This window comes from Haemaphysalis longicornis, unplaced genomic scaffold (assembly GCF_048455015.1).
Source record: "Haemaphysalis longicornis isolate Haplotype H1 unplaced genomic scaffold, Haemaphysalis longicornis Haplotype H1 scaffold_43, whole genome shotgun sequence".
NCBI lineage: Eukaryota > Metazoa > Arthropoda > Arachnida > Ixodida > Ixodidae > Haemaphysalis > Haemaphysalis longicornis.
The window spans coordinates 575,372-599,309 of record NW_027526371.1 but is presented as its reverse complement, the minus strand read 5'-3'; the positions used below and the strand labels follow the sequence as shown (position 1 = coordinate 599,309).

The 23,938-nt window shown below is 47.3% G+C and overlaps 1 protein-coding gene across 1 annotated transcript in view; it reads left to right on the top strand.

Moving 5' to 3' along the window:
* LOC144137648 (uncharacterized) overlaps positions 1-23,938 on the top strand; it is an 87,119-nt gene that overhangs the window by 46,933 nt on the left and 16,248 nt on the right. Inside the window, exons 3-6 of the mRNA XM_077669587.1 lie at positions 4,544-4,626; positions 5,877-5,960; positions 13,280-13,399; positions 20,596-20,694. Of these exons, the coding sequence (XP_077525713.1) occupies positions 4,544-4,626; positions 5,877-5,960; positions 13,280-13,399; positions 20,596-20,694 (386 nt within the window). The remainder of the gene's footprint in view (positions 1-4,543; positions 4,627-5,876; positions 5,961-13,279; positions 13,400-20,595; positions 20,695-23,938) is intronic.

The following is a 23,938-nucleotide window of genomic DNA, read 5'->3' as shown; positions in this document are numbered from 1 at the left end:
TTCATCGATGTCCACGGTGTCTTGAACTTCTTGGTTAATCACTTTCAGTGTGTTACGATATTCAACCAAATTAGGAAGAAGTTCCTTCAACTCGCTTACTGGTGGTCTTTCAGCTGGGAGGACGTCTTCAATCTTGCCGATGATCGACGTGATACCTTGACGGATGATGCACCGCCTTTCAAGTAGGCCTCCATAGTCCGGTCCAGCGTCGCAAATTCTGTAAGGGCTGGCGACCGGGAACTGAGGGCAGAATTCGGCGGCGTCTCCACGTTAGTATCGGCCCCGCATTGGATCATCATGCACTGTATCGGGCCTGAGGCTCGTCTTCTTGCATCGTCTTCTTAGGCTGCTCCGATGATCCCCGATTCGGCTTCTTCTATCCGCGGCCTCATTATGGCTCCCAAGAGGTGAGAGGGAGGCCGAAGAAAAGCAAACTCCGCTCAGTGTGGCTCACATCGCGAGGTCTCTTGTCCCAGGTTTCGGCACCAAAGATATTTAGACAAAGGGACGAGCCACCGAGACCCCTCCCAATGATTCTTTTAATCCTGATGATGCTAGTGGGGCACGAGAGAAACAGCGCCACTTCTTTCACAACATCGTCAACAATGCACGCGATCGCCTCGTCACGGCCGCGACAGAGAAGAAAGAGGGTTTCGTTTGTGCCCTCGTGGACTTCCGTGTTGGAGACGTGCACTGCGAAAGGAAGCCACCTGTCCCAATCTCGTTGGTCGTGAGCTACGTAAGGACACAACATGGTTACAAGGGTTTGATTCCGCCTTTCTACTGCGCCATTACACGACGGGTGGTACGCGGTGGTCTGCAGTTTTTTATATCCAAAAGGTCGTACAGCTCCTTCATCACTCGGGAGACCATGTTTGTGCTCTGATCGGTTAGAAGCTGTTCGAGTACTCCGTGCCTCCGTATCACTCCTTCGACCACAGCGCGCGCTACGGTTTCCGCTTTCTGTCCTGCCAGTAGGAAGCCTTCCACGTAATGTCTGAGCTGGTCTACAAAAACAAGTACGTACTTGCTTCCGGCGCTGGTAATCAGTAGAGCCTTACTATATCCATCGCTGTACGCTGGAACGGTGCGCGAAGTTCCGCCCAACAACTGATAAGGAGCATGCTTGATTCTTGGGGGTTTTGTGGAGAGTGCAAGAGCGGCACTCACGACAATAATGTAACACGTCTCCCCGCATTTGTTGACTGTGACCTCCAGAGTGCCCCCTTCGCTTCCCTCCTGCGCGAGAGTGTCGCCTGAAGGGTTCTCGACTAGTTTCCCTGATTCGACCACCTGGCGGAATTAACTACGGCATTATCCTCGCTTCGATCATCGTTTCTTTGCGGAGGCCTCGGAGGGACATCGTGCAGCCCGTAGTTCCTATAAATGAATCCTAGCTCCTCCCGCGCATGACATCTAGCTATCTCCTCCCGTTGCCACGACGCCTGTCATTTTGTTGCGCTTGTTTATGTTGCAGCGCGATCCTGGATTCCAATAGGCGTTCTACCCTTTCGACACGCTCGCGTAGCTGGTCAGTTTCCTTCTCGCCCTCCCGCACGCTTCGGACCGGCATGCGGGCGTGATATACTGCTCGCTGGTTTTAACACGACAGTGTTTTATTCCGGGATTCACGAATATTTCACTTAAGTCATATCGGTCACGTAACTGACGCCAGTACGACGGAGGAAGCGGCTGTAAAGGATACACCCGTGAACACAGGGTCTTCTTGCGGGGAAGTAACCTTCAGTACTAAAGAGTACGTTATATTTAGGGTTGTTCGTTTTCGGGTTTTATATTTTAGCAATGAACCGTACTATGTCGCGATACACCAAGATTTCCCTGACGTCATATCAGTCATGGAAATGACGCCAGTACATCTTTGCCGAAGCGACCCACCAGCAGGACAACGCTTGTCAAGCACACCCACAAGACTGTAGCCGACCCCCCAATCATGCTCATTTCACTAAAGTCCAATGAAAATTTCACTTTTGTGTTTTACCCATTCCTATGACAGAGGAATCAATCACAGTTTTTACAAACCTTGGGTGTTTAGCGTAGCACCGCAGTGATGCACTGGCCGACCTTCACTATTTGCTGTGTTGAAGGTCGGTTTATTCTTTCATGCTCATGCTTTCGCTACCACTACATACCAAGTGCATACACCTGCTCGTATATTTTAACAGCAAACGTGGTTAAACTATTGGTTCGGCAGGCAAACGTGCAAAAGAAAACCTTGCGGAGCGATGACGTGATCGCGCGAGCCGACCCCGCTTCACTGCCTCTTTGCATCGCTGCGCTACAGCGGGACTCGTGTCGCCAACTGTCGGAGGCACGATATTACTGGTACACCCACGGCTTTTGAAACGCGTTGCGGGGTGGCTCGCTCTGCCGCTTGTTTGGACGAGTGGTGCATTTTGACGAGGCTGAGAGGAATTAATACGAAAATAAAATAATTAATGCAAAAAAAAAGAAACCAAAAAGCCAAGATGCGATAACGTTAACCAACCTCTCAATTACCGTCCCACACGCCAGACCACGCCAGCTGAACGATGACCATCGAACGTTCAAACATTTTGAGCGAACTCTCGTCCCATTGCCATTGCGCCCTCCTCTACTCTTGTAGCTTCACCGCAGAGCCCGTGGCACACGTATATTGTAAATACAGTACTCCCTCGTTATAACGAAATCGCTTTACTGGAATAATCGCTTTATTCGAAATTTCTTCCGGCGGCAACCCAAACGCATGCATTTTAGGCCGCATTAGTCGAAGTGCACGAAGAGCTGGACTCGCTTAGAGGGGAAGTGGCAAACGGAGGTGTTGCCGAGCGCCGCCTCCGGCGACGCTTGGCAACAGCCTGACCCAGCGACGAGTCAGGCTGTTAACATGGCGGGTGAACGCCAACTGTGGTTTTCCCGGTGGTTTTCTCGAGCCGATCATGCTCGATTGGCGCTCTCCGCCTTCAGACAAACGGCTCAAATGCGTGGAAGGGACAATGAATTATGTTCTTAGATATTGGTCAATGGCGTGGATGTGACGGTGCGCGAACATCTACACTCCAACCGTGGGATTAGCAGTGTCGTCGATAACGGCGCGCCGAAAACTTCTTGTTTTGCAAACTTCACGGCTGCACACGTCGGGAAAAAAATTGCCCAGTGATCATGAAAAGCCTCCAGAGCAAATCTTGTCAGCTTTCATGATTACGCTGTGTACTCAGAATGAGCGGGTAATCGTTTTTTGAGCTCAACAAGCACAACCTCAGACTCGAGCGACGACGTTTGCGGCGCTTTACAGCGCAAAACACTCGTAGCGTTCCGTGATGCCCGCACCCCCCACCATAAAACTGGCCACTGCCTTCCCCTCCTCATTCGCTTTTCTCGGCGAGGCGTTCAAACGCGAGTCATTGCTCTTGCTCGCCTTCGTGTCACTTCCTCGCTGACTTGTTGCCAGTTAAAGTCAAAGTCGAAGTTTTGGCTGCTTCAGTCAAAGCTCACTGCCGTTTTTGCACCTAAAAAGGTTTTGCTTCACTGAATACATTGTTTTGGTTCCTCGAAGTTGTGGCGCAATTAAAGCTCAACTTCTCTCGCTTTTTTGAGTGGTCGCGTATAAAAAAATACCGCTTATAACAAAATGTTTCGGCATCCCGTCCCGCTAACTTCGTTATAACGAGGGATTACTGTATTTTGATGACCGATTGTTTATTGTTTTTTGGGAAGATAACGACTACACCCCACCAAAACTTGACCACATCTGGAACACTAATCACGCAGAAAACTGCCGATTCTGAAAGCATAACTATGCCTAAACGTAGCCGAACCAAGAATAAGATAAGTGGGTCGCCAGCTTTGGTGTTTACCCAGTCTTCGCGCCAATAGTTCGAAACTGCCCGAATTTTTTTAGTGCGGTATGTTGTAAAACCACCTGAAACCTCACGTCAGGTGCCATGTGACTATGTAAATGTTTTTATTTTTGAAATAAAAATTAGTCGTGATACTGCTCTCGTCGGTATCCTTTCTTGCATTCTTCGCCTGGCGGAAGTTTTGTCAATAGTTCCTTTTCGAACGTTACATCCAGCAGTGTGTTCTTTTCTTGGCAGCATGAAAAAAATTACGTTGGTATGTGCGGAAGTAGCCCTTGGGGTCTTCATTTCCATCGTCATTATCTCCATAAGCCGCTCTTGAATACCACGAAGAAAAGATTATGTGCGGGATGGGAATCCTGTTCACGACTACCACAACGGAGTCAGCTCGCTCCTAACGTAAGTTAAAAACGGTAGTAAGACAGGGATCCCGCTGGTGTCACCGTGAGTGATGGTGTTAGATTGGCATAATGACAAACCGCTACCTGCCTCCAGGAGCTATCATGATTTCCGCATTTATATAGTAGGCAGGGACGGGTCATCGCGCGATCTAAAGGTAGGTATTTTGAATCCTCTTCGCAATTACGCAATTATCCGCCAATTTGTAGAAAAACTATTTTGCTCTCTCTTAGTGCTTTCGAGTTTTGTCTTCGTTTAAAACCAGTGCCTACGCTTCATACCTCTAGATGTGGCTAAAACAACGTTTGTTGGAAATCCATCTGCAAAATGCATTCTCTATCAATATTACGGGATGACGATCAACGAACGTGTGAGTAATCTGCTTTTTTCACTGAAATGACTTTTGCAATCACACACAATGCTTTTACACCTTCATTAACATTTTTGCACTATACTCAATTTGCCGAAAACGAGAGAGAGAGAGAGAGAGAGAGAGAGAGAGAGAGAGAGAGGGGTAGGACGGCAGGCAGGTAGTACGGCAGACACATATATATATATATATATATATATATATATATATATGTATAATATATATACATATGTATATATATATATAGAGAGAGAGCGAGAGAGAGTTATAGAGAGAGAGAGAGAGAGAGAATGCTATTCCGAATGAGAAGGAAAAAGGAAAAAGGCAGCGGCCGAGGAGGATACGAGCCGCATGATGAAGTCAGCCAGGCTGCTTCGCTAAAACCGAGTTTTTGTTTCCAGCAAGTGGCATAATTTTCGAAGAACACCATTTGCCCTGTATATGTTGTGCTGCGTGGTTTTTTCTTTTTATCTTCGTTAAAATTCAATTCATTCCTCTCGTAACGAACGATTGCTGACGCGCAGAAAAGGCAAACTTTGCGCCATAAATTTATAAACCCCTTCTTTTGCATTTCGTGCAATGCTGTTCCTGAGCCTGAAATTTTTATTAACTTTACGTTTCTTAATTACGGTCTACTCTTTAGCAAGTCGTAGTGGACAAAATGTAGCAGTGAACCTTCTTAATTTGGACTTCCTACTGCGAACAAAATTGCGCACTTCTGGTAACTACACAGTAAAACAAAGAAACAGGCGGTACTTTTAGCAACACCGCGGGAAAAACCTGTGACGTTTGGTAATAACAGCATATTTTTCTGGGTGTGCGCTTTTCCTACTCCCCATATAGGGTAATCGGGCAGAAAGCTTAAAGAAGTTCCTTAAGAGTCATTACGCACACTTCTGGTACATCACAAGAGAAAATTTGCGTTTATATCGAATCAATTTGTAGTGCGGCGCGGACTGATGCTTACAACTTGCCGTCTCAACGTAGTAAAACTCGATCTTTCGTAGGAAGTTCCTAAATGTAAGCCAATATATCATAGTCAGCCACCACATTACTTTATTACATGCAATATATGCATTGCAAATTGTGTTTCTTGTACTATCAAGCATGACTTCTGGAGGATTTTGTATGCGAGCACTTAGGTAACGTTTCTTCCTGTTAACCGTATATTTAGGATTGATAGACCACTGGTATTACTGGTAATTGGGTGGTCTTGAAGGTCAAATATTTCTGTTTTTTCCAACACTTAGGTTTCGGTTCATTATCCCGTGAAAAACTGTCGGTGCAGAGTCCGCTCTCAGCAGGGAGTTTTTCCTGATGGAACTTTGTGCTCGGTGAGTAGAATTTAGAATTACTTGCGTTTTGCGTTCTTCAGACGTATTGGGCACGGTAATATTTTTATTTTGAGTACGCATACAAGCAAACAAAAAAATCTTGGGGGTGCTTGCCCTTTCTAAAAGAAGAACGTGAAGGGAGAATCGAAGTTGGGCATTTAATTGATGCCCTCTTCAACTCCCTCCTGAGGTTCGCGGCCGCATTCGTCGTCCCTAGCCCAGCACCATGCAGAGCATCCGGGGAAGCTCATTCCGCTCCTTGCCATCGCCAGGAGCCTTCTGTTGACCTGCTGTTGAACGCTGCGGCCTCGCCCGTCACTACTTCACAAGACCCTGGACAGCCCTCTCCGAAGCTCATTCCAATCCCTAGTAACCACCAGGACAACCCTGTTGAACCACGTCGGTACAAACCTGAACCATGGCGACTCTTAGTGCTCGTGATATGGCGGTCTACCCTTCTCCAGGCAACTGCTTCCCTTTTCCGGCGCGGCTGTGTCACCCCTCGTTGAATTACTCCGCAATACTCCTCCTGAACTTCTATTTTCCATCCCTGTTATGCTACGCCGGGCTCTGGTTCCGCTGCTCGCGCCCTTCCCTGGTCCGTGACCTCGTGCTCTCCCTCTCCTACTAGCGCAACTCCCACTTTTACAGTGAATACCTTAAGTGCCCCATTCTGCAAAGAAAGCGTTGTTGTAGTCAGTGTAGTACATGTGCAGTCAAAAGAAAAAAAAGCCGCTGTAAGGAGTAAACTCAACACGGATTGAACAGGAGTGAACTCAACACGGGTCTACACAGCACCAGCCCGGTGCTCTGCCAACCATGCTACCTCTTTTCTTCTATGGTACCCAATTCAAATAGGGAGAAACTAATATACGAGAACTATTTAGAAGTCATGGTGCTGAGTATACAAGAGAGAATAAGCAATCTGGAATTCGATAAACCCAAAACAGACAATTCCAAATGGTAAGGGGGCAATGATACATATTACTGTTTGCCCGCATACAACAAACGTTGTCGCTATTCTTCTTCCTTTCTTCATGGCATATACCTGTCTGATCGGCCAGGAAACGGGAGCGTTAAGGGGCAATCTTGCCGTCCACTAAGCTCGAAAAACCGTGAATTGGAAATGTAGCAGCCTCGGAATAATACGTTCTGCGTAACATCTGACCTTGAGACTACATCCTTAGTAGAAGAGGGGCACACCAGCCGTGAAGAACAATTATTCAGTGAAAGCTATGGCGAGAGCCAGTGAGCTTTCACACTTATTCCTCACAGTAGGAAGAAAAAAAAAAAACGAAAGCGAATAAAGATACGCACACAACGTAACAAAAAAGCAGGTTGAAGGAATTCGCGGCAAAAGCGCAGAGGCGGAATCGACGACAGAGGTTCCGAAACATTGTAGAAGTAATGAAGTAGGTAATAGGCATCTGCATTTTTTTGCCTTTCAAGCGCGTACGCAAACTTATGTGCACCGAAGATTTTTTTGTCGGAGTAGTCTGTGTACCTGTCAACAATTTTTGTACCTTACATTGTCCATGAAACACCTGGAGCTGACGCTTCCGCCATAAAACTAGGTAACACCATTTCGAATGGTTATTTATTAATGACAAAAAATTCTGTTATAGAAACCTGCGTGCTATAACAAAGTTGCAAGAGGCGAGGATGGTGGTCTTAGATATTCAGCAGTGAGGTTGAACACCATTTGCAGTTAACCAAGCAATGCACAAGATATGCACGGTGGTGCTTAATACAACTTGCACTTTCCACTAGTTGGAGGTAGGCGCCACGTAGCTGATGCTGAATTCGTTACTTTATTGTCGCTCTTAAAAAGAAAAATGATCGTGGGAGCAACATTATTTGTGGTTGTTCTCAATCGGAAATTATGGTCACGTGTTTTGCTATCTGTTTGTTCTTACTCTTATATTTTTCATATATTTCACAATTTAATGTTAAATGCTCTTTATCGCAAGTTATCTGAAGCAAGAGGTCTTCCAAAGAAATTTAGCGATAAGAAGCGCAGATTTAAGCCAATGTGTACTGCTAAAAAAAGCTGTCAAAATATGTATTCTGTGTACAGGGCGAACAAGAAAGCATAAGCACCAGCGTTCTGCGGTCACACTAAAAGGGTTGATACTGCCAGACGTTACACTTCGCACCAGTGCACCGTGATTCGTAAAATAGTGTATAGCAACGTACTTTTCTCGCTGTGTTTAAAAGCCTTGTGGGTGTGACCGTTTATAGGGTGTTTTGCATTGCTCATTTCTTAAGATATCTACAAATTGTACAGCTGGCAGAAGAATGGAGTTTAGGAAATGAAGTGAATTCGTTATGCTTCAACAGCGCAAGCTAAACATAACGAAACAGAAGTACTCAAAACTTGCTGCTGTCTCGTTCCGTTTAGTTCGCGCTGCATGATCACAATAAATGCATTCCATCTATCTCAGTGTTTCACCTTCTTGACCTCAAATGTAACTTATTGCGCGTTACTTTATACAGGAATTTTCAAGTTCTGTGTGGAACTTGTAGATTTTAGTTTTTTTTCAGGGGTATTCATAGAAGTGTACTTGATGTCGCCTCGTCACTCACATTGACTGGGACGCCTTCCGCACGGCTCTGGCTTCTCGTTCCTTTGAGTCGTATGAGGACTAGATGTCGGGCATTGCCGCTGCGTTTTAGAGCAGCAGTCGCCGTGCTCGCGTCCGTCATCCGATCCAAGACCCTGCCCCTAACTTTCTCCGTTTGTGCCGCCGCCGTAAACGACTGCAGTGCTCCTTCCCGCTCTCAACGCCAAAATACTCAGCGCGCTCCCAGAATCGCTGCTCTCTTCTCTCTTCTACAATCTTGACATTGCTTTGCACTCACAATCGGCATGGTGTCCACAGGCACTCAGCACACGCTTGCTCCCACTTTAGCTAAAGCTCTTGCTCTAGGTACAGCCTCCGACCTCTTTAACGAACTAGCATCTCTTTATATCCCACCCCGTCTTACTCCTAGCTATATAGACTACTCAGGTGAACCCAATTATGATCTGGACCACCCTTTCACCCTCCCGGAGCTCGAGGCGGCCCTGGTTGGAAATGCTAAGCGTTCTGCTACTGGTGAAGACACCATCACATACACGGCTCTCCGTAACCTCCCCGACAATACAATGCGAAAGAGTACCTCCTCCAGATTTTTAATCAAGCCTGGAGCAGGGGCTGCCTACCTAGCTTTTGGACTTCTTACATTATTAAAATGATTCCCAAACCTGAAAATAATCCTCCTTCCATCGCTAACCTTCGGCCTATATCCTTAAATTCATGCGTTTGCAAGACCCTTGAGCGTATGGCTCTGACTCGCCTCTCTGAATTTCTCAAAAAGAGGGACTTCTTCCCTCATTCTCCCATTGGATTCCGTCGCTGTGTCTGTGCTCAGGATATGTTTTTGCTTCTCCAGCACTACTTTCTCTCGTCCACCCCCACCCAATTCCACGCTCTGGTGACCGTGGATGTCCGTAAAGCCTTTTAAGGTGTGTGCCATGACCATATCCTGGCACAGCTTGCCGCAATTTCCTGTGGCTCCCGCATGTACTCCTATCTCCGCTCCTTTCTCTCTCACCGAGTGGCTCACTTTCAAGACGACTCCCATCTGTCCGACCCCAACCACGTCACTCGAGGCAATCCTCAGGGTACTTTTCTTTCCCCCACTCTTTTCAATATTGCTATGACTCCTCTCGCTTCCTAACTAGCCAAAATAGCTGATGTTCATCACATACTTTACGGCGACATCACCATGTGGTGTTCGTCTGAGAGAGAGAGAGAGAGAGAGAGAGAGAGAAAATGCATTTATTTTATTTATTTTTATTTGCAAGATACTGCAGGCATGAAGCCCAAGCAGGAGTGGTACAGGCAATAAACAGAAAAAAAAAGAATATGAAAAGTCATCAAGCCTAACATCACATACATACAACAACCAATTAAGCGTGATTACAGGACTTAAATTTGGCAAAAAAAGGGGGGGGGGAAGAGAAACATGGCACTGAAGTAAAGCAATGCAACAACACAATGAAACAGTGGACAAGACAACAGCAAATCATTTTCACGTCCCCAGGAAGACATGCGCGTCGATAGAATCTGTCGAAAGAAGGGCGGTAAAAGCGAGGTTAGCCGAGCCATAGCGCTTAGCGTGCTTCACCATATGAATGAACGGATCATGAGGGTCTGTGAACTAAAATAAATAAATAAATAAATAAATAAATAAATAAATAAATAAATAAATAAATAAAAGAAAAACGAGGTGTTGCACACTAGTGTTCAACCGCATTTACAGAGTTTGGAAAGCACATAGACAGAGTTTCGAAGTAAAGTTGGTCACAGAACTTGTTCCAAGCCAGTACTAGGCAAGAACACCAACAGAGCTTTGGTAGCCGGTACGGCCTGGCGTGGGTCCAACCAAGGGCCCAAAACAGCCCTTAGTAAAAGGCCTGCGTGGTGTGGCATAGACAAAGATGTTAGGGGAGTCTGCCTTGGCACTGTGAAATTTGGACAGGTACAGATGACATGTTTGATGTCTTCTGTTAAATGGCAAGTTGGACAGAGTGGTGAAGAGTGCTGCTGAATTTTGCAGAGGAAATGCCGTGTGTACGCCACGTTGAGACGTAGGCGATGCAATACCGCTTCCTACCGCTTGCTGAGCCCAGGAGGCATCTTGAAGCTGCATTTAGGGTCAATGATATGCAGAGGCGTGTACTGACGTTTCTTGTCGGTCCAAATGCACCGCATTGTTCTCCGGGCAATCGAATGTGCGAGGGTTGCCTCATACTTTCCGGTAATGAATAAATAAATAAAATAATAAACAAATAAATAAGTACATAAATAAATAATAAATAAATAAATAAATAAATAAATAAATAAAAGGAACGGGCAGCGGTGGAACAGACAGGTTGTAGGCCGATGAGGCTGCAGTATCAGCTGCAACATTTCCGGTGACTCCGTAGTGAGCAAGAAGCCATTGCAGTTCGATGCTATGCCGCTGTTCTGTTGCTTGGAGGTGCAGATGATGTGTCTCCTATGCCATCTAATCTTTCGGTAGTGATTTTAAGTATACTAGAGCGGACCGGGAATCAGTGAAAAAAGCCCATTGAGTGGGTGGCTGCTTTAAGCTGTAGTGAAAAGCAACCCGCAGCCCAGCGAGCTCGGTAGCCATCGTTGACGTCTTGTGGCCAAGTGGGACTGAAATGGTGGTTAGCGACGAGGGAATCCAAATACCAGTCGCCGAAGAGGTGCCCGTCACTGATCCGTCCGTGTAGACATGAGTATGGGCTCTATAGTAAGTATTAATGAGCTCCAAGGCAAAAAATTTCAAAGCTGCGGCCGGAATGTGTGCTTTTCGTTTGAAGCCAGGAACAGTGGTTGTAATTTTCATGGGAGGGAACATCCACGGTGGGGGAAGAAAAGGGGCTAGGGCCTGGAAATGTGAAGGTAGGATCTGCTGCGCCCTGGACACATAGACCGCTGCTAGTAGATGCCCACGATGTTTAGTTACAATGCGCAGTTCCGTACGACATAGCTCCAGCGCCTGCAAAGTAGGAAAGGGAAGTCGTCTACTTTCTGTCATTGTTCCCACAGTGAATGTGGTCTTCGGAACCCGAATTCAGATTCGTAATATTTTGGCCTGTAGGCCTTCCAACCGCCTACATTTCCCTTTGGAGAGTAGGGTCAGTGCTGGGAGGCTGTAGCAGAGGAGGCCTTCACAGAGAGCGTTATAATGCCTTAAAACAGAGCTGGCACTGCATCCACCAGCGCTGTTTGAGAGCATACCAATAATGGGCGCAAATGATGTCAGCTTCTCTTTTAAGCTGCGAACGTGTGGTGTCCATGTCAGATGACGGTCAAAAGTGACACCAAGGAATTTGTGGTGATTGACATATGGTATTGGTACGCCAGCGGCCCTTAAATAGTACTTGGATAGATCCCGTTTAGTGAAGGCCATTGCGGCGCACTTGGCGGGTGATATCTCAAGGCCGCGTATCGCGAGAAACGTCGCAACCGAGTTAATAGCGTCCTGTAGTCTCGCTCGAATCACATGCCGGTTGTGACCTGAGAACCAAATGCATATATCGTCTGCGTACATTGAGATTTTCACCGATTGCGGCAGACATCTCTCAAGACCGACCCAGGAGAGGTTAAAAAGAGTCGGGATCAGGACGCCGCCCTGGGGGACTCCGCGGGTAACATTGTGCGATGATGTGCCGCCATCTGCTACGCCAATGTAGATGCTTCTGCCGGAGAGGTAATCACAGATCCAATCCTACATGCGTCCCGAAATGCCTGCGGACCTCATAGCTGTGCAGATAGCTCCATGGAGGACGCAGTCATAAGCCGAATTTATATCAATGAAGTCTGCGACGGTTAATTTCCGTCGAGCCTTTGCCTCCTAAACATTTGTTGCAAGGGTAATCACGTTATCGATGCTGCCCCGACCCTTGCGGAAGCCTGACAACTGCGACGGATATATACCTCTCTCAGTGAGATCCCAGTCCAAGCGCTGGAGTACCATCTTCTCCATCAATTTACCAATGCAGCTAAGGAGCGCAATTGGCCAATACGAGTCAATGTGCGTGGGCGCCTTGCCAGGCTTTAAGACTGGTACAATGCGGGTGCGCTTCCACTCTGGTTCAAGGTGGCCGGTTTCCCAAGAATGGTTAAACACTGAGAGAACTATCGCTTCGCATTAGCACCAAGATGACTCCGGCACATCCCAATGAATGCCCTGATCACTCCGTCCCGCCTATTCCTCTATCGCTATAGATCTGACCCCTCTTCACCCAACTGCCCCTCTGCCTACGCTGATTTATCTCATTGCCTATTCTACTGCCATGTGGCTCAGCTATCCGAATCGTATTCCTCCCCATCGCTTTCCTTTACCACCTGGACCGACTGGCTTGGCTGTGCTGGAGAAGAACACCGCAGGCTGGTCGCCCAGGCGGTCGACATGCTCGGGCTGTAGCTTCGGCCGAATAAAGGTCTTTTCTAGTCTACTTGCATGCAGAAAGTTACGTTAAATTTGATGCAGGAAATCTTAGTGCGTGTGAGTGTTTGCAGTCGGCACGCTTAGCAAAGCAAGAAATGTCTTCGCGTTTTTTGTAGTGCAATATCCTAGTTTTATTTTGAAGAACCGTTTCAACATACGCCCTACTCATTTACCGCGTTGGTTTATATTATTGTTTGCTTCAAAACAGTTGCTGGTAATGAACGTAAGGACAAATTTTTGTTGCACTAGTGAACAAGGCTCGCTTTACGATGTGAGATCTCGGTAACATATGGTCACCTTTATTGCAGAAACTTGATTTAGGGTACGACGGTGAGATGACGAGAAAAAAAGGAACGTGTAAAAATGGTACCTGTGAATTGACCCCAATTCCGCTTGGTTGCATAGGACACACCCCGCCTTCAACTGTGGTACGTAGAAAATTACAATTGCGGGATTTGAACAACTATCGACATGTGCAGCTTTCCCGCTCATGCCTTTCTTCAAGTTTTGTTATGTATCCGGTGTTCAGTTGTTGTGTGACGAGCCCAGTGATGGAGTTTTCAAGTACTGAATTCCGCGTCTTCTCGTTTATTGAGTGGCTTTCATCAAAACGAAGGATGGTAATTGTCCCCGGGAGACACTATTGCCCGGCGGTAAGCATTTCTCTGCCACCACATTGTGCCAGTAGGCCCGATGTTATTGGGCCCAATGTTATTGCAGTGCAATTGCAGTATAAATGGCCCTGCGCTTTTAAATTGTCCATAGAAAGACATCGCGAGGGTATGTTACAAATAACAGCTGTTTTTCGATTGAAAGGCTTTGTTCAGATGCCTAAAACTTGTTAAAACCAGAATGCTGCTTTGTAGAGTGACCTACAATGACCTAGAGTGACCGAGATACTCATCTGTTTCGAAGCTCTGCCGCGAAAAATACTTTTTCCGCATATTTCCGGTGGGGATAATGATACAGTTGCACGAGAATGCAATTTCCACGATTCTAACGCGCACCGTTTTTTCCTGAATGTAGCGTTTCAATTAGCCGGTGCGTTGTAATACAGCTCTAATAGAAAACAGGCTGCAAAGCGGCCAGCAGCCTTGGCATGGTCCTATCAGTCGAAGTCATTCCCACCAAAAAGATTCCGTAAACGTCACGAGTGTAAATTTTGGAGAAACTGGACGGCCATACCTTAGCCAGCTGTTGGCCATATTTCTGCTGCTACAATTAGCCCCTCGGTTCAGTCGAAATGGCTCCAAACAAGTGCCGCCATAAAGGATGCGCCATCAGGTGCAAGGTAATTTGCTTTGAACGAAACCAAGCAGCATAATGAAGGCTGGGCGTCCAAGAGACATGCTTGCACGAATGACGTCCGGAGCATGAGCGTTTTCACAATTTGAATACTCCCAGGTGAAAACCATAAAGGAGAAGCAAACAAACCAACCGGCCGTCCCGTCTAAAATAATGAAGATGAAAGCACTGAAAATCCCAAACACTTTTAATGTTCCCCGTTTCAGTGTGTAGTGGCAGCAGGAGCTGGATAAGAAAGTTTCTAAATCTGACGGGTTGTTTGCTCCACAGTTCCGTGCTTCAAATACAATAGTTTCTTGCAGGTACGTCGTATTATGTATTTTACATCAGCGCATCAGCGCAGTAACTTAGCCGCCAATATCTTTTCCTGCATTTTTTTTTCGTAAGTGTGCCTGTGCGTTATACTCGGGGACACGTCAAATTCGTCAAAATATGCCAAACGAAATACCCACATAGCAACGTGTGATTGCGCGTACTTTCTTTGAGGTATTTTTCTTCGAGTAATGCACTTGGGTTAGACTACAGAAAGCGCAGAACATAACCTGCAGTCTAATATTTTAAGCATAGGATAAACCTCTTAACGAAACGAAGTACGTATGTCAGCGGGAAACCTTGGCCTGGCAGTTAAGTTTCGATACACGCTTTGGCCCTTGCTGCTCTTTCTAGTTACGGCTCAACAATTATACGTGAATTTTATCGAGGTTAGGCGGCATGTAAAAATCACCAGGCAATACAATCTTTAAAGGTAAATGGCTAGCAAAGGTTGTAGCCCATGGCATAGCCGTGACACAGAGTTCGTGTGAAAGGTGTAAGCAAATTTTATTTCTCTTGAGTATTTAGGAATGCCCGTCTTAAGAAAGACGCTTGCAGTAGCAGCCTTTTTCTGCTGAGAATATGCGACAAAAGTTTGCTTAGCCGCTAACCGTGTTCTCATATTCCGAGCAAACATGCACAGATGATTAGCCTATTTCAGTCCCGCAATGGGACCACTTCGTCCTGACAACAAAGACGCCTGAAATAAATAAATAAATAACTCATCAATAAAGCGTTTGTGGCGTGTGCCCCTCTGAATCCCAAGTCGCGAGCTATTTTTTGGGAAATAGCTGCGCGTTGTTGCGTCTTGTTGCGAGTTGTAGCGACCGCAGTCTGCTGGTAGCGGGGCCGGTCGCCGTCGCTTCGTCGTGCCAGGACTAGGGGAGAGCTCACAGCAAACTCAACGGGTTTATTTACATTTTTACAGTGAGTTGTCGAGATGAAGACAGAAGACAGCTCTTGGCGGGCCGCAGCACGCCCTTTTTGTTGACCCCCGATCCCTAGTTCCCTAGGTTGGGGATCCCCATACAAAACAATGCGGACCAATGGTGATGTGTAAGTTCCTCGCTGTGAAGCACCGCCCTCGGGTAGGGACACGCCTTTCAGGTATGTCGGCAGATGCACGGCACACACACACACACACACCCTTGACCCTTGCCACTCGTCAGGAGCATCTAGTCGGTGTTGCTGTAGTAAAGGGGAAGAACGGAAGACGCGCGAGCGCCTCGTATCTTTTTGGTGTCCGCCGCGCGCTGCGTTCCCACGGTGGGGTTCTCACACGTACTTCCCAGGGAGCTAACAAGGTTCGTGGAATCACTCCGGGAAGGGTTAATGGCTTGACCATTGCCACTGCCTTCTTCGCTGTGCTGCCGCCGCCACTGGGTCCCATTGTCCGGTCGTCGCCGTCTGGGCTTTCACGCGCACACGCGTTTAGTTGCTTAGGCCGGGGGACGAGCGGCGGCTCCCTAATCCCTTTTGGGCAACAACACTCAACACCGCTCAAAAGCCTCTGTCAATCAGTGGCCGCCGCCGCGTTGTCGGCCTCCTTTCGTTTCCGTCGACAAGCGGTGGGGAGGTCGACCGGCGGGTGACTGACCCGCGCAAACATGGCGCCAGTGAGTCATAACAGCGTCCACCATCGAATTCATAGTCTGTTTTAAACGACGGGGCACAGACCGGGACGTTCATTTTAAATGCAGAGCATTTCAGTAACTCACGATGTCACCCGCGTTGGCGTCCGTAGTCCGCACGCTCACTGCGCATGCGCGTCGAGTCGAGGCGATAGCGAACACTCACGCGAGGGGCATTGGATTGGATTCGAACAGTCTCTCGCGAGGGGCATTGGATTGGATTCGATTGGATTGGCATGGATTAGATTGGCTTGGCTTGGCTTGGCTTGGCTTGACTTGGATTGGATTGGATTGGATTGGATTCGGATTGGATCGGATTGGATTAAAGTGGATTGTGTTGGATTGTGTTGCGTCATAGCCGCGGCACGTTGCGTCATAGCCGCGGCAGACGCGCTGGGGCTGGCGCATGTGCAGTACTCTCTCTTCCGCGGTTTCCTCTCCTTCGGGCGCGCTGCGCATATAACCGGTGTGCCGTTCTCCGGCGAAGCAACATCCGCTCTTGGCTCAAACACCTAGAGTCCACGCCGCTTTACAAGTACGCCGACGTCGTCGACTGGGACCGGCTTACGCAGTCCCCTCAACGTATATAAGCGGCGGAGCGCGCGTTCGGAATTCAGTCAAGGGCGTCTTTGCTTGGCTTTCGCTTGACGTGACGCTTTGCTTGACTCGAGTAGATGCGACGCATTTACTCGAGTTCCCCCTGTGGGAAGATGCGGGCGGCTTTTTTAACGCCGCAGTCTATACAACACCTCTCGCTTTAAAATGGCCCGCGCTTAAACAAAGAGCCCCGTCCATGTAAACTTTGTTCAAAATCTGGTAAACTTCGTTCAAAATCCCAGAAAACTAGCTGTTTTCATTTCTCCCTTTATGTGCTAGAGTACCTTTTACGTTATGGTGTCAGTTGACACCGGAAAGGTCGAAAAGGCTAGCTAGGGGTGTGGAAAAACCGTCCTTCGGCGTTTAGCGTAGGCCGAGAAAAGATATGCAACATCAGGTATCCATATCAGCGAGAGCCTTGTTCTACCAAGATAACGAAAATTATCAACGCATAATACTTGGTGCGTGGCGCACATTACATCTGTTCTTCGTCGTCCTCTTCGTTGCGTAGATCACTCGAACCATGTGATATTTCCACGAGGAATTCAAACACGATTTACATGAAGGTGGTTTAGCTCAGGAACAACAGTACAAAAGGCCCCAGCGAAAGCTTCCCCACCAGAGCAAACATGGGAAAATTGAATGAAACTCCGGAAACATCTATTACGCTCGTCATGGCAGTACTGGGACACAAATAGGAAGGGTGGTTGGGATACAGAGGAAAGCCAGTTACGCGGCAGGGGCGGCAGAAGCCTATCGCCTTTCTTTCGTGTGGGGATAGCACAGTTGGTAGATCACTGGGCTGCTACTTCGTGAACCAGGATTCAAATTTCGTAGAATCGGGCATGCGTTTTTATTTATTGACTCCTAACGGAGGTGGCCATTTTCTTCACTGGGCAATTGCAACTATACTACAATAACTGCGTGTTTTCGCAGAATGGGGTACTTAAGGATGTCCCATCTCTCTTTAAATGTTGTAAGCGACGGCAGCCAATCAACTGTTCTTTGAAACACCACAAAACATTTATCGGGACAGTTAGGTCTGCGTTTGGGCTCTGAAAGTAAAAGCATTGCGATAAGTTCTCACGCCCACGTTCGACGTGGTAATTGTGGTTCAGGCTTCAGTACTGTGAGTAGCATCTGCTTTTACACTGCCACACAGGAGCCATCCTATTTTACCATCCCGGTGCTATATTAACCGCCACTCAGACTCACCAGATTCTCAACCGGATCCAACTTCGTTAGCCCTAATATTTTATGTCCACCTCATCCCACTTTCCCTGTTTATTACCGTAATTTAAGTATCTACCTTACCGTATTCTTAATACCATTTATTATAGGTTAATTCATCTAAATTCACTTTAATAAATCTTAATACACCTTATTCTCACTTTGGTATAGTCTTCTAATCTATAGTATCAATCGTGAACCAACTTTGCTACTAACTAATTACATATTATACATCGTTGGCATGCTCTATATTGCTTGTTACTTTTCTTGGGTTGTATAATATTTTAACAGTGATGCTGGTCTTGGTGGAGGCTTTCATGGAACAGAGCGTGATAACGCGGGTGCAGCGATTATCAGAAGGGATAACCTAGCGGGTGGTGGAGAAATCACCAAATAAAGTAAGGCCACGTGGCGAAACAAATACCCCTGGCCAACCCCGCTGTGGGGGAATCACAGTCTACAACCCACTACAGTTCTTTCTTTGCTCTCACAACCATTCTTCTGCCACCTCTACCATCTTCCTCCTAATAAGTTTAACGGAGCTATGCCCTTATGTGCGCACAATAATATACCTGAGGTCGCCTACCTTTCTGGCGTATGAATAAATGCCTTAAGCGAAACCATTCGCGTCGTTTTAAAGCTCAGGCGTGCTCGTCTCGCAGCATTCTGCTTGGACACATAGAGTCATCTCTAAGTTCCTCTTGTAGCAAGCAATGAAAGCAGTAGTAAACGTACGTAGGCTTTGTGTGTCCAGTTAACAATAAAACACCTTGTTTATATTAATTCAGTTCCCAGTATCCTGCAGTTTATTCCTTTGAGCAGTTTTGTGCCTTACGTTCCTAATCGCAAGACGCACCAATAAGGCTCCTTGGCCGCGTTGAAACTATGGATGAAGTGGAAAGAGAGAGAGATAAACAGAGGAAAAGTACATTCACTGAGCGTGTAAAGTAGGTCGGGTGACCCGTTGGGAGTTGTCCCTTGATCACTGGGGTGGCATCCTGGCCCCCCACGGCCGGTCCACCAGCGCAAGCTGGGCCGAATGTGAGGGGCTTAACATCAAAATCTCCAAAATCCCCTCACCTCCTCTTGGGAGGTGGGGGGATTTGCTTAGCTGTATTCACACTCCGTAATTGTGCGGCGGTGTGATCTTGGCTTTTTACAAGATTTGCATTTGGCAGCGTACTGTTCCGAGAACAAAAGTCGTAGACACAGAGAGAGGATTCAGACTGAATGAGGCGATGGACTGCCTGTTGCTCTCTAGAGAGGCTGGGATGAGGTGGAGGGAGTGTTTGTCTTTCTAGCCGACGGTGCTGCGTAATATCTCTTATAGTGACAGTCTGGGAGTACCTCACGTCTTGCACCCCATTCTGGCGTGCCGGCGCGGAGGTCTGTTGATGCACGGGCAAACTCGCGCCCTCCATAGAATTGAGACCGGGCGTCCAAACTAATTAGATTTTTAAATTTGGTGTTTTATTTTGCAGTATATGAGTGTGCTTGGCGGTCGTTTCACGAATGTTCGGAAAATGGATAAATTCAAGCGCTTTCCGGAAGAAGACGCGGATCGGGATCGCGAGCGAGAGTTGCCGTTCGAATGGCTACGGCGTCATCGGCCGAATCCAGAAGCCGGAAAATGGAGAAAGAGTGGCATGGATAGCTAACCGTTGAGCAAGTCTCAGCTTGTGAAAATTGATATGCTGGGTTCGAGAAGTGATATGAAGCTTAGCCTTATGATTAGAGAACGCCCCACGGCTTCGCAGTTAACATCGGTGCTCGCGATAAGTCAGTGAAGCTGATCTAATTTTTGTACTAGGGTTAATACCGCTTGTTTCAAAGCCACCTTTCTCAGATGTCACCTCACATTGAGACTACAGGGCTTCCATCTGGCCAAACTGCTGTTGAGCTCCAGCAGCACCAGTGTGGGAACAGGATACCTCTACTTCGCGTGTTGCATTCGACGCACTGGTTCTCAAAACGCCTGTGTGCTGCGGGGTAGACGCGTAATTTGCTTTGAATAAATTGGTCTAGATTGCAGATATCTTAAGCCGATCAAGCTATTTGATGTTCAGCGGGATCGCGATGTTTTTATTTCAAAAAAGTGCAGGTGATGGCTCTGCGTCATGCATTTATGTGTCCGCCACGGTTTCTAGGAAACACACTATGGTGTGCAGTATGCATGTGCTTTTGAAGTATCTTCGTTAGACCGCACTTCGAGCTACTTTGAATATTGTCGTTGCTAGGTTATGCAGTCACATAGCGGGGTCACTTGGTCGTGATTGGGCTGAGGGGATTACATTTTCTGCGTGCAACACTATTCTGTAGAGGCGAGTTGGGCTAAGCTGTACCTTTTGAAGTACCAAAGGTAAGAATGCTCAAAGGTGTAATGTGGCGAACTATGGCTTGTCTGCAAAAAAGAGAAGTCAGTACCGTGCATCTTCGCGTTAATGTCCGGTCACGTTGCGTTACCTACACCACTTTTAGTTGGCTGAACTCATCTTAGGCGCCACTCAACTGTTCGTAATATACGTTCGTTCATTTTTTGCCTCCTTTAGAAGCAAAAAGGTCCTCAAATTGGATGCACTTTCACATGCATCAATTACTCTAAGAGGAGGGTAGAATTTGGATATCTCAACGTCAGCACTCCATGCCAGGTGAGTAAATGCTGCGAATCATGCATTCTGTCTCTATACTTCTTTTTTGTATTGACCATCCGGCTGAGCCCGGCTGTGTTATCAGTGTTTCAAACAAAGTGCTTGTATTCTTTCCTTTCTTTTGAATGTCGTACGGGCTCTCTTGTTTTGATAGAGAGAGTGTTTGACCCTGACGTCACTACCATAGAGTAATCTTCTTTGATCTGCAGTGTTCTTGTTGTAATTCGGCGTTTTGAGAAACAGGCGCGCCAAAATATAGATCCTCTCTAGGCAGCTGTCGTGGTATTCGATTCGTCGATATCGCCTGCGCACGTCACTTTCTTGACTGCTGCTTCGCCACCTGTATATTCTTTGAGTTGTTTGGGCCACACAAATTCGCTCTAATAAACTTGCTTTTCGTTCAAGACAACTGCGTCGTTATTGGTTACGTGACAGTATACTTGCCTGATAATCGTTGCCATCATAACAATTAGGTATTTCAGATAAGTCTACAATTTATGCTTAGAGCACACAGAGATAGAAACCATCGTTAAACTGGATTAACTTCCGGTGATCTGTCTAATTGAATAGAGGCTCAGAGACAGGTGAAGCAGCGCCGCCCCAACGACCACCGCCGCCGGTCTCTGAACCTCTCTAAAATTTAAGACCCACCACCTGAAGTCGTGAGGCAAGTCGTCGCCAGGACCGCGCACTTCGGAGCGCACTGCACGTGTTATGCAGAGATCATGGATTAGATTCCCGCTTCAGATCACGGCAAATTTTTGTCGCTATATGTATATATATATATATATATATATATATACTCAAGATGAAGACTGGTCCCGCAGTCGAAACGTCAGTAAACCACTGTTTTTGTTTTTAATCGTGCGTCTACCATTTTCTCAAGTATTTTTTCTGGCTCCTCGAGAAGTTTTCTTTTACTGCCTATATATATATATATATATATATATATATATATATATATATATATATATATATATATATATATATATATATATATATATATATATATATATATATATCGAGCCGATAGGCTCTGCCGTCGTCGAAGATGTGCGCGACGATTTGCCGCATGTTGATTTAGACGCACTCTCTTCTCCTCCATGTCCAACGTCGCCGCCTCCCTCGGATGTTTTCCGTCATGCTATCGACGCAAACCTCGCTCCACAAGAACGAGATCAACTTCTGCTGTTAGTCCATCGCTTTCAATCGTCCTTCGATTCTGGAAAGACATCACTCGGCCACACGTCAACTGTAACCCACCTTATCAACACTGGACCCCACGCACCTCTACGCCGCGACCCTACCGCTTGTTCGTCACTGAACGTCACGTCATTGACGATCAGGTCGACGACATGCTGCATCGCGATGTTATCCGCCCATCAAACAGTCCATGGGCTTCCCCGCTTGTCCTTGTCAAGAAGGAAGACGGCTCCATCCACTTCTGTATTGACTACCGACGTCTACCCGTTGCCACGAATAGATGATGACACCGACTGCTTAGAGGGAGCTGAATTTTTTTACTCCCCCGAGTTACGCTCAGGATATTGGCCAGTACCCATGGAAGACACAGATTGCCCTAAAACGGCATTTTTTACTTCAGACGGCATGTACGAATTTAACACAATGCCCTTCAGTCTATGGAACTCTCCCGCAACATTCGAAAGAATGATGTACAACATTCTTCGTTGCTTGAATTGGAAGCCATGCTTTTGCTACCTTGATGACATTGTGATATTTTCTAGGGATTTCTCGACTCATCTCGTTCGCCTAAACCAAATACTGACGTGCATGTCACTTCTGTAGTCGGCAGTCGATAATCCTTGACCATATCGTTAGCAAGGATGGAATCGTTCCCGATCTAGCTTAGCTCCGTGCGGTTGCATAATTCCCGAAACCTACCACGCAGGAGGCTCTTCGCAACTTTCTCGATCTGCGTTCTTATTTCCGTCACTTCATCCGCAATTTTGATCCTATCAGCGCTCCATTAAAATCAGCGCCTAGGTGACGACAATACCATCTCAGCGTGGTCACCGGCTTGCGACGACGCATTTGCTACACTACGTCGTCTGGGGACATCTCCACGGGTCCAGGGAATTTCCACCCCATGACCCCGACGGAAATTCCCACTGACGCCGGCGGCATCGGGTTGGGAGCAGTCCTACCCCAGAGAATGCGCGGGTTTGATGAATGTTTTCGCCTAGGCCCGTCGCACCCTCCCGGATGCAGAGACCAACTATTCAGTCACTGGGAAAGAATGTTGAGCCGTCGTTTGTGATCTTACGAAATCAGGCCTTACCTATATGGCCATCCTAGCGACGTTGTAACGTGTCGCCATGCGCTTTGGTGGTTGTCCTCGCAAAAGATCCAGCAGGTCGTCTACCGCTGTGGGTTTTTCGTCTTCAGTAGTACGATATGCGTGTTGTGTATTGATCAGGACGCAAGCACAACGATGCTGATGCCTTTTCGCTCTATCCTTTGACGTCTGATGCTGACAGCGTCTCCAGCGCAAGCTGCTTTTTAGCCCTCCTGGACGCTGACTCCATATCAGCCCTGTAACTCAAAGGTTCGTGGATCGCTGCCCTTTACGACCATCGGTCCTGTACCCCCCAAACTGCAGCGTCTCGCGCACTTCGGTGCGAAACATCGAACTTTGCCATTCATGAAAACGTGTTGTATCGATGCAACTAAAACTCCGACGGGCGCAAGTGGCTTCTCGTTGTTCCCCACCGATTACACTCAGAAATATGTGGTTCTTTTCACAGCAAGCCTCATTACGCCCATGCCAGTGTCCTGAAGACCTACCGACGTATTCCGCTCCGCAATTACTGGCGGAGCATGTACAGCTTTGTGCGCCAGTACGTTTCCTTTTGCACACACTGTCAACGCCGTAAATCCCCTCCTCAGTGTTCGTCCGGCCCCATGCAACCATTACATTGTCTAATAAAACCATTCCACCGCACCGGAAGTTATCGGTACGGGCCGCTCCCTTGTACCGCGGCTGGCAATTGCAGGGTCATCGTGGCTGTTGACTACCTTACCCGCTACGCCGAGACTGTTACGTTCCCCGCTGCTATGGCCCGCGACGTTGCGTCCTTCCGTGTTAGCCACTTTATTCTGCGTCATGGAGCGCACAAGGGATATATAAAAACTTGCCGGAGCGGAAGCCGCCTATGCGTACCCATGGGAGCGGGTGAAGCCGCGCCGAGCGGCCGCAGCCATCTTGGAAGTGGCAAGAAACAGC